A 14268-nucleotide genomic window follows, 5' to 3' on the forward strand; every position below is an offset into this window, starting at 1 on the left:
TGCCCTTCACTGCATGCTTGGAAATTATATTATCATAAACATGATTCTTTCCCCTTCCCATTGTGTAACTCATCTATTTATATGCTATGGAAATGAGGACAGAAGAGATTAGATGTGCTCTGTACTGCTCTTCTGTTTGCCATTTGTGGGATAGTCACTGATATTGCAGGAGAAACTAGAAATTAGACTTTCCCAAATGAAATTAATTTCAAAGATGTGTGTGTAGCCTTATTGCTTCATGTTACAGTACTCCACATACCACTGGCTCCCTGTGCTGTACTAGGCATGTTGTATACTCAAGCTGATTTTCTGACTCTCTTCAGTAGTTGGTTGTATATTGTAATTGGGTATTTTGACAGTTGGCCTTGAGGCCCTGACCCAGTTTGAAGTCCCCGCTGTATTACACAATATGTAAGTATAGGCAGAGAGAAGGTCCAACTAAGAAGACAGTACTTCTGCTGTAAAAAAACACGAGTAGTAGCTGTTTGAGGCCATTGGAAGTTGTTCTTTCCAGGTACCAGGATGAACCACAGACACATGACCTGAAGTCATCAGATTTTTCACTTGTGTAAAACTGCTGCTGAGGAGGGGACTGTGTGACCTAGGTCCACTGCCTGGGGAGAGCTGCTAATGATGTAAAGTTGGAGTGAGGACAGGTTGTTGACTGGAGGCTAACTTTGAAATCAGCATGTCTTTAGCACTATGACTTTGTACTTGATATCAAAAATGTATGTTGTTTCCTATCTGTATCTTGTATTAGCACTGCAATGCCTGTGGTTTTTTGTATCCAGCTTACTCAGTGTAAAGTCAGATACACGTTTCTAAGGATTGTGGTCCCAAGCAACTCCAGCAGCAAGTGGATGGGCTGTCTGGTGCACATGACAGCTTACTTTAAAATGTGGGTATAGATGTAGCTGCATAATGAAACTGGCACTATATGAATAAAAAATTAGTTGTTTTCTGCTTTTGGAAGTACCATATAATGTCTCAGGATCATGTTATGTTATATTCCACTTCCCAAACTTTGCCTTTAATATTTTGCCAAATACTTAACTTCCCTTCTAAGTTACTAATACGTTTTCATGTTTATCTGCAGAAAACAATTGGTATCAACCCTGTTTCATATATTCTAAAACAGCAAATCTTTTGTGCTAGTGACAGAATTGTTGCTAACAAAATTACAAAAGTTTAGAGGGATATTTCTTTGTTCCTTTTATTTTACATGACGCTCTGGGTTGTCAAATGTCCTGAAAAAACAGGAAGACTTGTTCACTTGGCAGTTTACAACTCCTCGGGAGAAGTATGATCTGAATCTCCTTCTGTGTAGCGTTACATTGTTCCCTGTGGGCTTTTAAATGCTTTCAAGTAGTCAAGGGGAGATAGCTGAGATAGCTGAATTTTGTTCATCTGCTGGCTCTGATGCTGTTTAAAGTCATGTGACTTGTCCTGAGCTGATTTCTTGCCTACTCTAAGTTCATCTATAAGCACCTGTAGAGTAGCACTGATTTAAGGTTAAAAAAAAATAGAGCTATTGTGGAGTAGTGCTAAGAGCACAGAGCCTATACAACAGAGCTGTACTAAAACATTTTAATGGATCCTTAAAATATGAAGCTGTCTGATGAATAGCTTAACTTCAAGACACTTGGCTTGTCTTTAAAGCCAGTTTCTGTGTGTTTGTGCAGTTGGAAGAGTGGGAGAGGAGAAGCAGAAAAGAAACAAGCTTTTAAAGGTTTCGGTGATAAGCCTCTAGGGCACAGGCTGGTTTAGAAAGCAGACTGTTTGTAGCCTGAAACTAGACTGCAGTGATATTTCTAGCTTCCTTTTTTTCCAGTTTTCCTTCCTTTACCTTCAGATCAATTGTAAGGATATAATATATCCTCATATACCTGTCTTGAGCTGTTTGAAACTGATATGCCTAGTCTAAGACAATCATTTGGTCTCCCTCGATAGTCACCAGTGAGAGAGATTTGATTTTGACACCAGTCTTTAAGTAAGATGAATTGCCTGTTGGAGAGATATAGACGACTGCATTGGTTCTTGAGGAAAACTAAAGGATAACGATCTATAGCTAATTTGTGGCTGAAGTTAAGTGCGGTGAATCTCGCCCAGACCCAGAGCATCTTATTTGCTAATATTGATTCTTCTCATCTGAGGAACAGAGTACTCAGCAATGAGGAGCAACTCTGAATAATCCTCTACTTTCCCCACAGTCCTGTCCTCTGTGTGTGATTGTGAACTCCAGTGAAATTCTCTTGTGGTTATGCTGCATTGCCATGTGAGTCCTGTGGTTTCATTTGTACTTCAAGTATTTATGTTTTAAAAGGGAAAAGGTGAATGCAATGTTTTAAGCTGTTTCATTTAACCAGTGACACAGAGCAACTTTCCCTCCTTGCCTCACCATACACAAATCATTTGGTTTGAGAACAAGCTACAGTGCTTGTTTTAAATATAGTTAGAGACAATTGGTAGCTGCATTAATACACATCATTCTAATGGTCTTTCAGCCTGGAAGACCTGGTACAGGCATAAAAATTGAGTTTTCTTGTGAAAGCCTGTAAGGCTGTTGGGGCTGCGTTGAGGTTATCAGCCATAAACTGTGAATAGAAGCAATCAAAAAGAAAACAAGCAAAAATAAAAAAGTGTGTGTGTGTGGAATGTGAGGGAAGGAAAGAGAATTTAAATGAAGTCGTGCCTTTTGTCCAGAGGCTAGCCATTAGTCCCCCTTAATGAAGGCCTTTCCTTAACTCTGCATACATTCCTTCTATGTCATGTTTTTTTTAATAGTTGCTTCATTATCTTCAGCCTTCATTGACTTACACGTCTATGCCAGTGACTCACATAGCTGCTTGTTCTCTCCTGGCCGGTGTCACCACAGTCATTTAGCTCAGCCCTCCTCCAAGTTTTGTTAATATATTATTACCAAAAAATAGACTCTGTGTTTTCTGCAAATTCTGTTTTCTCTGACACAAATCTAGCATCTGATTTCTTGTAAATGTACAAACCTTTCTTTAGGTCTTCTGCAGGCAGATGTGGTTTAATATACCTTTTATTTTCACAACAATAGTTCTCTGCCTTTTAGCTTTCCTGACCTGACTGGTGATGAGAATAATTTTTGTGGCCTGTCATTCTGTATCTGTCAGCTGCTCTTTCATCCCTTCAGGTTTCTGCCTGGCTTTTCATAGATGTACAAGACATTTTTGTATAAGACCATTCATAAATCCTAGTTCCTATTTTTCTTTTGCCGCTTTTTACTCTTGGCCCATTTCAGTAACCTTGGAGCTCACTGCAGTCATGTAGAAAGATTTGTTTGGTGGCCTTTCTGCATGCTTGGAGAAGTAAAAGCTGGAAAAGACTCTGATCCTTATTTTACGGGAGATGTTCTGGTCTGGGGGTTTCCTAGCTTTTAAATTTTTCTGTGATATTTTTTCAGATGATGTTTGACTAGATATATTTATCAATTTGAGAGGTTAATGTCCTACTGTACTGTTTCTTTGAATATTTATTATGCCATTAATGTTCCATCAAGCAGCTTGTAATTCAAGGTGACCAAAACCTTTCTGGCTTCCTCTCTCTTGTCCTGGTGGGATGGCATGGAAAAAAAAAATTGCTTTATTCAGATGTAGTGACTTTCCATACAAACATGCAAGTTGTTGTATTAGTTGGTAGTGGTCTAGTAACAAAAAGCTCGCCACAGTCATCTTCATGTAAAGACATTATATACCCTTTTCATTAAACTTGGAAGTTTTCCTACTGCAACTAGGTTTATTCTGCAGGTTTCATGTATTGACTGTGCAAAAGAATGCCTTTTTGTAGGTGCATCTGGCTTTTGTGCTTTGAATTTTGTTCCCTGAATAATTGTTCTGTGATGATGTGTCTTTAGTCTCAGTTTGTGATGTCTTTTTCCCACTTGCTAAATATTTACATAACTATTTTTACCTGCAACTTTTAAAAAAAAATAAAATCCAATTAACCTCTTAGATGTTCTGATCTGTTGATAATTAGATGGGATATGTTGCGTGTTTACTACTTGGTACTTTCCTGCAGTACATGTATGTGCATTTGTGATGTAGGTTGGGCTGTTAATATTGTGCATCCATAGTCATGAGAAAATCTGCTGCCTTCTATGAGAAAAATAACACAACTGCTGTATTAGGTGAGATGTTTATAGCCTACTGTGATAATCTAGTGACATTTTGTTGGGTTCTATTGCCTTAAAAGATTGTCAAGACAACTAGAAGTCATTGTTTAAATACATCTGGTTTCAGTAATGTTTACACTTAATGACAGAAGAGAACTTTAATATACTAATATGTAAAGAAAACAGATGACAATGAAATGTTACTGGAGTTGCAGGAGAGAAAGATGGTCCTGCTAGCTTTGCAATAATCTGTTTCTGAATTTTCACAAATTTAATTTAGAATTATGATTGGGATTAGATTTTTGTGAATTCTGGCACTTTTCTTCTCATTATTTGGACTCCAGAGTAGTACTTCATGCTGTTATACCTGCTGCTTTTCAAAAATAACAATGGCATCAGAAACGTGATTATATTGCAGGATGGCTTTCTTTTTTATTACAGATACACACGGGCAGTCTGTGACAACCAAATAAAGAAAAGAAAATAAGGAAAAAGAAGAAACATCTCTTGTAATTCAGAATAAGAGGGGTTTTTTTGTGGATTTTTTGTTGCCAGCCATTTATAGAACAAAATTTACATACTGTGCTTCAAGAAAGAGTACTATGATGTAATAATAATAATACTACACTGGTGGTGATTTGGGATATAAATGAGTAGATGCTACAAAAAATAAATAATAATGAGGGAAGATCAGGACAGTAAAAGCAGTGAAATGATGTCAAAGCAAGCAGAAGAGGTAGGATGATTAAGAGTAAGGCGAGTTGTCAGAGACTTGTATTTAAAGGAAAAAGATGAGACGAACTTGTAAGTAGGAATGAAATGCAATTTGGCCGCTCTGCGACTCTGTGTTCCCTAGTCCTACAGGGAACGCTGTGAGTGACTGAATTCATTGGGCTTGGTTTGTGATAGTTTTGCTTACTAGGGGGAACTTGAAAGACATGGATTCCACGTCATTCGGGGGATGCGGATTTCTGTGGGCTCTGTATAAATACTGAGTATCACATGAAAGTGATTTCCGAATGTCTTTGTATTTTAATCTCTATTATGTAGGTAACAATATGAAACAAGGTGGAGAATAATTGATTTGGGTTTATTTACATTTTCAAAAATATGTAAATATTTTTGAAAATAAATTTTCAAAACCAAACCTGCTCCCCAAAACTAGCAAAAGCTCTTGTGTTTGTTTCTGTGGTCTTTATTATGTATTTTGTATCCTCTCTTTCAGGTGGCCAGTGCTTCTCTTGGGGATGGAACGAACATGGGATGTGTGGTGATGGTACAGAAGCAAATGTTCATGTCCCAAAGCCAGTCAAAGCTCTTGGTTACACAAACCAGATGTTAATTGGATGTGGGGCAGGACACTCCATGGCCCTTTGTCAAACTCCATATTAGACTCAGCACACCTGAAATCATAGCATCATGGATGGGGGTGGACATCTTCGGACTGCATAGCTCGGAAGTGCTGCAAGAGGACTGACCATGATTAACACAGTAGTTGGAAAGTGCAAAAGATTTTTTTTCCTAAGACTAAAAGGCATGAGTATGCATGGAAGACCATAATTTAAAAATTGTTTCATGAGTCCTTTTCACAGAAATTGACTTTCTTACCCACAGATAGAATGACAAACAATTTGCCTTACTGCAATACTGTTGAAGAAAGAATGACTTTTTCTTGTTCTTCTGAGAAGTCTTTGAGGAAGAAAGCAATTGCTTAATTGCTTATCATTGGTGTATAAATTCAGTCTGAGGAAATGGTCTGAGAAGGTGGAGACATAGGGCCTCCTCTGGTCTTTTATTATTGTATCTTTATGTCATGATGAGCATGTGTTGCACCTGCCAGTTCCTACTGAATGAAGTTGTGAGCTCCCAGCATCACAGAAAATCCAGTTTGTGTCACAGAAATGCCAGTAAACATTAACAGATACATAGACAAATTTTAAACAGAAGATTAGGACTTAAAAGGCAGCTGGCAAAAGAGGAAAATGAGCCCCTTCTCAACTAGCTATATCTTGATTAAACTGTGAAAGGAACATTATTTCTGAGGAATTATCTTCTGTGCCAGGCATCAGTTTATTCCAGATTTACAGGGATGCAGGTCCGCATAAATTATCATCAACTTGTAAATCAAGTGTGAGATTTCTGAAGCTGCTGCTTAGGGAAGAAGTTCTAAGAGCCCTTGGAAACAATAGAAAAGTTCTTGTCAAAGGGTGTAAGTCAGTTGTAGCTGTTGATCCAACGTAGCTCCTGTGCTTCTAGCTGCCTTTGAATAGGAAGACATCAAAATCTAAACAGGAAGTTTTACAAGTTCTCCAGCCTGAGGCAGACCAGAGCGCTGCTGATAATTTCATGTTAGTTCTCACATCTGTTTCACAGCCAAGCTATGTTCAGACTGTTCCCACAGTACTTGTTTCAGGTGAGTGCTTAGTGGAGAATTAGGCCTAACACTTGTTGTGGTAGGAGAAATGAAAAAGTATAAATTATCTTCAGATATTAGCTGCCTATGTTGAGCAGAATTTTGGAAGCTACTTAAACTGCTTTCCGTACAAATACAGTGGATGCTGTTGAACTGGATGTTTACCACCCACGATAGTTACATTTGCTGTGGTATTGATGTATTTCAAGCTCTAAATATAGAGCGTACTACTGTGTGGTAAGTGCACCTTTTAATGAGACCTACTGTTGCTAAACAGTGGTTTAATTTTTAAAGCAGGCTTGCCAAGGAAGAAGCCTTATAGAATTACCAAAATACTCAGAGAAGGGCTCTTAGCAAATAGGATGGGAAGACTTTCTAATGATGTATCAGCTTACATGTGAGGCGGGGAGAGGGGGGGAATTAAGGTGGTGATATGGGCTGTAAGAGTTTTCCCCCCTTGAGTTTACAGCACTTATAGTTCAAGGCTAAATATTCAAAGACGTTTTCTTTTTCTACTCAATGGATGAGACACTTGAACTGAATCTGAAGCTGATTATAACAACTATATAACAGATGCTGAAAGAATCTGTTGGAATAATTAAATGGGTCCTCTGCAAAAAGTACAGACCTTAGACTTCTTGTTTGGTTTGGTTTGTTGTGTTTTGTTGGTTGTTTTTTTAATCCATGGGTTGGTTATGGTTCTTCGTGGCAATACGCTATTCCAGGCTGTGACCTCTTGCATGTTCTACTTGTCTAAGTTGCTATTTATTGACTCTCTTCAATACCATTTCCTAGATACCACAGCCTATCATGTGCACTGAATAGTTTCTCACAGCTTTTTTGGCAGTTCTGCCTGAGGTTTCTACCTTTGTTTTCCTCCAAATTCTGTGTACCAAATAAACATGTTACATTGTTTCAGTAATCACACACACTTAAGTAATTCTGTTCCTTGATTAATCACATCTAGTATGTGTTTCTTGATGATTCACATCTAGTATGTGGGCTGTGTAACATAGGGGTTATTGTACTGAGCTTATTTTGTCTGTGTATGCTGTTGCTGCAGTTCATTTCAGAGGAATCCAACAAATAATGTAATGAATAAATGTGACTTGGTTATTTGAAATGTTCACTTTTTCACATCTGTAACACAAACACCCTTTTGGCAACTCAAAGATTGATTTGGGGTGATAAGAAGGAAAGGAGTACTTTGGTTTGTTCTGGTCCTGATCTCATGTTTCATATCTGCATCTGATCTTCATCCTTGAAAGGGTGAGAACTGCATTTTCTGTCCTTTGTCTTGCCTATATAGATTGAAAACTTTGGGAAGTGATGACTTATCTTGAGAGCCTGACATTACTAATTGCTTTGTCATCGCTCAGGTCTTCTAGATGTTGCTGTAGTATGAGGAGTGAATAGTAATTCATTGTAGATGGTACATGGTTGAATGTCAAAAACAAGTTGTTGCTCATTCATTCGGAAATGAACACCCTGTTTTGTATGTCAGTGTGCTTTGTTTGCAGAATAAAACATTGTACAAAATCAGCAAAGGCTTTCTACTGTATGGAAGGGAGCACACAGTGAAAAAAACCTCCTAATCGAGTGAAGAAGACCCCTTCCTTGCTGTTGTCCAGAGCGCAGTGGTTGTTGCCTGTTGGTGTCCTGATGGAGAAAGCCAGTCTCTGCAAGGCAAAATGCAGAGCCAGTGTGCTATGCCCAATGCTTCTGCAGTGCATGCAGACAGACTTCTTTATGCAGGTCTTCAGTGCTAAAGAAAGCAAGCCTTTTACGTAAGCACATTCAGATGCAAATAAACTGACAAGGTTTGTAAAGTGTAACACTGGCACAAGGTAGGCAAGTGTCTGTGCAGCTGCTTTCCCCTCCTGTTTTCTGAAAATAAGCAAACCTGTCAATGAGCTGACATTCATGAAGGGGAAAAGGTGAACTTAATATCACAGCTTTACTGGAGAACAATTTGTGAACTGTTGATCCTTCAGTCCAGAGAGCTTTCAGGCTCTTGGGTGGAGGGGGAGAAGGAAGCTGTTGTGTGTATGTCCGTTGTTTGAGGCCCTAGGAGATCTGCAGTTGTTACTCATGCAACCTCTGTGTGCACCTGTGCAAGACACTCCTGTTGCATTTTAAAGAATGTTGGTAGGAAGATGTATGCCTTGTCAGAAGTTTGTCTCTTGGAGGATTTGTTTAGGCCACTTGGCAGTCACTGATATTATTTGACTTTGTTTAGCATTCCTGAGTGACTTGATGCTTTTCTGCGTATAATGTCGGACCCTGTATTTGAAGAGTGTTCGTTTGAAGGAAAACTTCAGTCCTGCCTTTCTTCCCATTTGCCCAGTCACCACATCTTATATGACACTGGCTTCCCTCCCTTGTCTGCATGTTGTCAGTCCTGTTGGTGACTAGTTCTTGCCATCTTCAACTGCCATAAAGGTCACTTGTGCGTGAGTGACAAGAGGTTTTGTCTGGCTACGTGGTCAACACAGAGAAATTGAGGGAGAGGGGAAGAATGTAATTTGATTTTGGTTTATATGACATTTTTTGAGTTGTAAGACTTGAGGATGGAAAACAGACAAAGGGGATCACTTTGAATGTATGGGAGAAAGGTGACCACTGAAAAATACTTAAATGAATGGCAGTAGAGAGCCTGACACAGTCAGTTCAGACCTAGGGGAAAAGGAGGACAGAGGGGGAAGACAGATTCAAGGTACAGGTCCTGAAGACTGAAAAGTCACACAGGGATAGCAGCATTCCAACCTGCTGGTGTGGTGGGAGTGAGATGACAGACAAGCTATTCCATTTCTTGGATGTTATTGTTCCCCGTTTTCCACGGTTTATTAATAATATGAATTATTGACCTGAAATGGGTTTTCTTTTTCACTCATAGTACGTCTTGAAACTTCCAGTTGTCTGCAGTTGCAACAGCAACATCTGTCCTTGCCTTCCAGTCTTCAGATCAGGCCTGTGACCTAGTTCAGCACTTACTCAAATACTCGCTATTTTTTTTCCATTGAATTCCATGAACTCTGGATCTGATTTAAATGACTTAAGTAATTTTGGGACTTCCACTTTTCCCCTGTATTAGAAATGAAGATGATGACAGATCTTTGTCACTGAAATTGCGATGTTATGTTTTCACCAGAAGTCTCTTGTATTCTCTAACAATTTTGCTATTTTTACAGCATTTGGCAAGTCTTGTGCTTTTTCTTTTAGCTAGATATTTTGTTAAAAAAGGCTCCAGAATTTTTCATCAGTATTTGAGTCATCCTTGTGGTATTTACTACCAGCTTATAGTTCAGAGCAGCTGAAAATTCTGTAAGGGGAGAAGAAAATACTGAAGTGGAAAATGTAAGTCCCAAAGGCTGAGAATGGATGCAATCTGTGGTAGAGAATCACCTTGTGTGGTTTTGATTGCACTTAAAAACGTGCACAGTAGAAAAGTGGAGCTTACACTGAATTTGCCGAAAACTAGCTGACACAAAAATAATTGAACATTTGAACTTTTGACTTACCAATATCTTGATTTACGTGCAAGAAAAGAGGTAGTACATGCTTTGTCTTTTCTTTTAGCTTTTGTGCTGTGCTTAGTTCCTGATAAATGCTGGTCTTAGATGTTTTGCTCCATGTTAGAAAGAATGATTTAATTGAATTAAAATGCTTTGGTTGTATGGAAATGACCACCTGTTGGACAAATGTCCTAAAAAATAACTGTAAAGGGAGGTGTTTACCATACGTGCCTTTGAAGTTAATTTGGAGAAACTGCGTGTGTAAAGCCACTGTTATTTTGTAACCCACTCAGGCTTTGAAGGGACTGAAGTATGGCATGTTCTTTAGCTGTTTGTGCAATTCATTGATTCTTCCATCAGTTGTCTCTGCATTCAACATGTTTTTAATGCAGGGGCAGTTTTTACTTATCAATGCCTCTGTAGAACATGGAGAGTATGTGACTGAAAATATTCACAAATGACTATGGTCTCTGTATTTCAGTCATGACCGGGATGAACTACCTGTCATCTTGTGGGAGAGTGAGGAAGCATAAATTTGGAGTACTGGGAGAACACATTTTTCCGTTTGATTATAAATAAAAGCAACAAAGTAATTATTCCTAAATAAAAGCTTACTGTGAGAAAATTCAGAGGTGACATGTATTTTTCAGAACTTTCTCAGGCATTTTTATTTTCTGACATGTCAGATTTCTATGCATTTTCAGATGAGCCTTTGCAGGTTGCAAGGAAGTGGAGTCTGAGTGCAATTCTTGTGTTGGCTAGCCTCTCAACTACTTTTAATCTTTCTCATCTATTTCTGGGCTGCTCTGCCTATGGGCCGCCTTGTTATTCAGGTACAATGCAGTCTTGGGGGAGTTCTGTCTACAGGGTTTGGGATCAAGACTTTCAGTGGAAATTGCAGAATTTCAATTCAATATGATTCCAGTACCCACCCACCCCCCATTGTTATAATCTTTTAAGTGTGTGTGAGCACTTTGCTATAAGACTCTGCATTTTTGCATTTTTTAATATTTAGAAGTGGGGCCAAGCATTGGGAGACTTTTAAGATTCTGACATGATTTTAGCTTTTTGCTGCAAACATCAAATGAATTTAGCTTTTGTTTTGTTTTTACTGATTTTAATGCATGAAGACATGTGGTACATAAATTCAGGCAGCAGAGTTGCCAATCAGTAATGAAGATGCTCTGTCATTTTAACTGTGTGGGTGCTTAATCATTTCCCATAATAATCCTCTGCTTTAAAGTACAAAATAAAAGGGATTCCTACAGAGGCATTATGCTCCTCTGCAGACAAGGAAACATGGCATCTTTTAAATAATGTTGAAACGCTTCTTTCCTCTGGTACCTTAATTCTGAGTAGATAGATTATAATAACTATTCCTACTTAAATACTGCTTTTCCTCCTTTGACCTCACAATGCTTAAAAAGGGGATAATGTCACAGAAACAGAAGCTGAGACAAAACACTGAAATGCCTCGACCAAGGCAACCCAGCACATCCAGATCAGAGCCAAGAACAGAATTCCCATCTCCCGAGTCCCAGGCCAAGGCTCTACCTTCTAGGCTAGTGGTCCTTGATTTTTTTTATTTTTTTTTTTATTAGGTAAGCCTCACTCTACTACTTTACCTCCCTCCTTACTCCTCTTTCTCCCTCACCACTGCTTGCTGTTTCCTTATATGCTCCCCTCCCTCCTACTTGCATAATTAATTTTCCAGACTCATCCTGTGTCCTCATTTCCCGCCTGGTGTGCTACTGGTGCCTCTTCTCCAGTCACCCGCTTGCATCACCACCACCACCACCACAAAGCATGGCTCCTACTGAGCTTCTTTGCTTGGTGTCAAGCCACATGTGTCCTTTCCATGCTGGTGTGACTCACGGGCAGCAGCCTCTGCTTAGGCTGTTTTGTCCCTGCTAAGCCCTTTGGGTCAAGAAGCTGTGCAGGTACCTTAGAGTGATATCTCAGTTAACACAAATGCACTGCTTTGCCTTTTGCTGACTAAGGAATCTCTAACCTGTGCTCCACGTGCAGTAGAGAAACCAATGGAAGCCTTGGAGCATGTGCTTTTAATCTTTGGTACCTGGAGATGTTTGGACCTATATCTTGCATAAAGTTTTTTAAATGCTCAGTTGACTGCTGGGGGTTGAAAACTTGGCTTTGTCAGCCTGAACCAGGAAAATATATCTTTCCACTGGGGGCAGATGAATGTGCTTAGTTTTAAAGCGTGTGCTTTTCAGATAAGGAAAGAAAGTCAAGAGATGCAGTTCTGGATCCATTTTTAACTTGAAGTTCAATTAGAATTCAAATATTGTTCTTGATTGCAAATAAGCATTTATATTCCCCGAAGAGAGAAATGTAGCACCTACAGTCCTAGGTGAATGCAGAGGCTTTGGGACTTCTGAACAGACAGGTATTTTATGCCAAACTGACTTAAAAATAACCTGCATGATTTAAGCATATTTACATAAAGCAAAGTTAGTTTGTGTGTGAGCTCAGAGAGTTAAGTTGCTTCCAGGATATATATGGAAAGCAGATAGGTAGGCTGCCTAGTTTTGAAACTTGAAAAGGATATGTGAAGTAACATGGTAATAACTGCACTTGTTTTTTCTTCAGGGTATCTTTTTTTTCTGAGCACTGTCCTCTGTTCCTTTCTGAATGCCCTTGTCTTAGCCCTGCTTGCTCTCTTCTGTACTTCAGTCTGCTCATTTGTCCTGGCAGCCATTTGTTTCAGTGATGTATTTTCTTTTTGGCCCTGAAACTTTAAGGAGAGAGAAGGCAATTTATGTGAAAAATCACTTTATCCAGATTAATGACTGCTGCGCTTGACTGTTATCACAGCGTTATTAGCTAGAATTTTTTGCTGGAGTGAGAGAACAGAAACCACTGCTCGGATCCTTGCTGTCTGAAATTGTAGTTGTGGAGACACATCAGGCTGGTCCAGGAAAAAACAAGTACATTCAGTCAGAGGAAAAGCTATATATGTAGAAGGTGTGGTTGAGATGTGCTTTTAATGTTAGCAAGTAATAACTGACTAATTGTCAGTGGGTTCAGATGAAGAACCAGCATTGGGTCATGTAGCTTGGGGTCTGTTGCCAAAAGCTGAGTTTGCAGAGGAAGAAACCTGGATGTTCATTTCCAGCAGGAAACAAGCAGAGTATAACTGAACTACAGAATGTGCTCTTACGATGGTGTGAAGTCAGAAGGAGTTGGTGGCATTACTGCAAGCCTGAGGTCAGAATCTAGCCACATGTATGGCTTTAATGCTTTAATCAAGATAACAGACCTCCTGTGGTGGGAGTGGGCAGGCTTGAAGGAATTAATGTTTTAATCATAACAGCTGTGTGAAAGCTCCTTAAAGATAAGTCAGCTGGTGTGATGTGGTAAATTTCTGTTAGGATTCAGTGTCAGGATTTGGTGCAACAGCTCCTGAAATTTTCCAATTGTTTCCCTCTTTCCCTGTGTTCTCAGAGGTGCCACTGTTGTGCGAGGGGAACTCTGGGGTCAAACAGACCTTAAGCTTTAGAGCATCTCCTGAAGGGTGGTGGATGGGAAGCACTGTTCTGCTTCTGAAATGTTTATAGAAGTCACCCTAAACACATGGTTACCTCAAACCAGAATAAGCTGAGAGGAGTACCTAAATGAAAATGGGTCTGGTAGATGTAAAAGGAGCACAGAATGACAATTGCCTTAGGGCATGTGTACCCAAACGGTTAGCTAAGGCTCATATATATGCAAAATGCAGTGGCAGGGGAAGACCTATGTGGGATATACAGGGCTGAACTGTGAGTGTTCCTTATGGTGATGGAGAGTTTGAGCAGTCTTCGTGCTGGGCAAGTGAGTTAGTGTTAAATAAAAAATGGGGTGGATAAATCTACTTTTGCATTCATAACGCATTATAAGAGAAAAACATTAGGCGATTTTTGGATCCTGGATTAACCTGAATCTTACCTCTGAAGATAAGAGATTGCCCATTTATCAGCTGAGAATCACAGCATAGAAACAGTGGGAGAAAAATAGTTCTTGTGTGAGTGGATAGTCAACTGAGGTAGAAATCAAATACGTAATGCTACATCAGGGACTACAAAGGGGTTTTCTAATTACATACAAATTCAGATTATCAGCCTTTCCTCTATTCCTAAAACAAAGCTTGAGGTCCTCCGTGATTTTCCTTTTGGAGTAGAGTTCTGTGAAGACAAGGTCCAGAG

The 14268-nt window shown here is 39.3% G+C and overlaps 2 protein-coding genes across 7 annotated transcripts in view; one reads left to right on the forward strand and one right to left on the reverse strand.

Moving 5' to 3' along the window:
* Positions 1-8090, forward strand: part of SERGEF (secretion regulating guanine nucleotide exchange factor) — a 158756-nt gene extending 150666 nt beyond the window's left edge. For 3 of the 5 annotated variants that reach the window (XM_055813839.1, XM_055813840.1, XM_055813842.1), the window contains one exon: positions 5364-8090. In XM_055813839.1, coding sequence (XP_055669814.1) covers positions 5364-5530 — 167 coding nt within the window. In that variant the 3' untranslated portion in view covers positions 5531-8090. Of the gene's footprint in view, positions 1-2210; positions 2276-5363 lie in introns of all 5 variants that reach the window. The other 2 variants (XM_055813841.1, XM_055813843.1) reach the window with 2 other exon arrangements.
* KCNC1 (potassium voltage-gated channel subfamily C member 1) overlaps positions 1-14268 on the reverse strand; it is a 130551-nt gene that overhangs the window by 3423 nt on the left and 112860 nt on the right. The window lies entirely within an intron of this gene.

Source organism: Falco peregrinus, chromosome 9 (assembly GCF_023634155.1).
Source record: "Falco peregrinus isolate bFalPer1 chromosome 9, bFalPer1.pri, whole genome shotgun sequence".
In the NCBI taxonomy this organism is placed as follows: domain Eukaryota; kingdom Metazoa; phylum Chordata; class Aves; order Falconiformes; family Falconidae; genus Falco; species Falco peregrinus.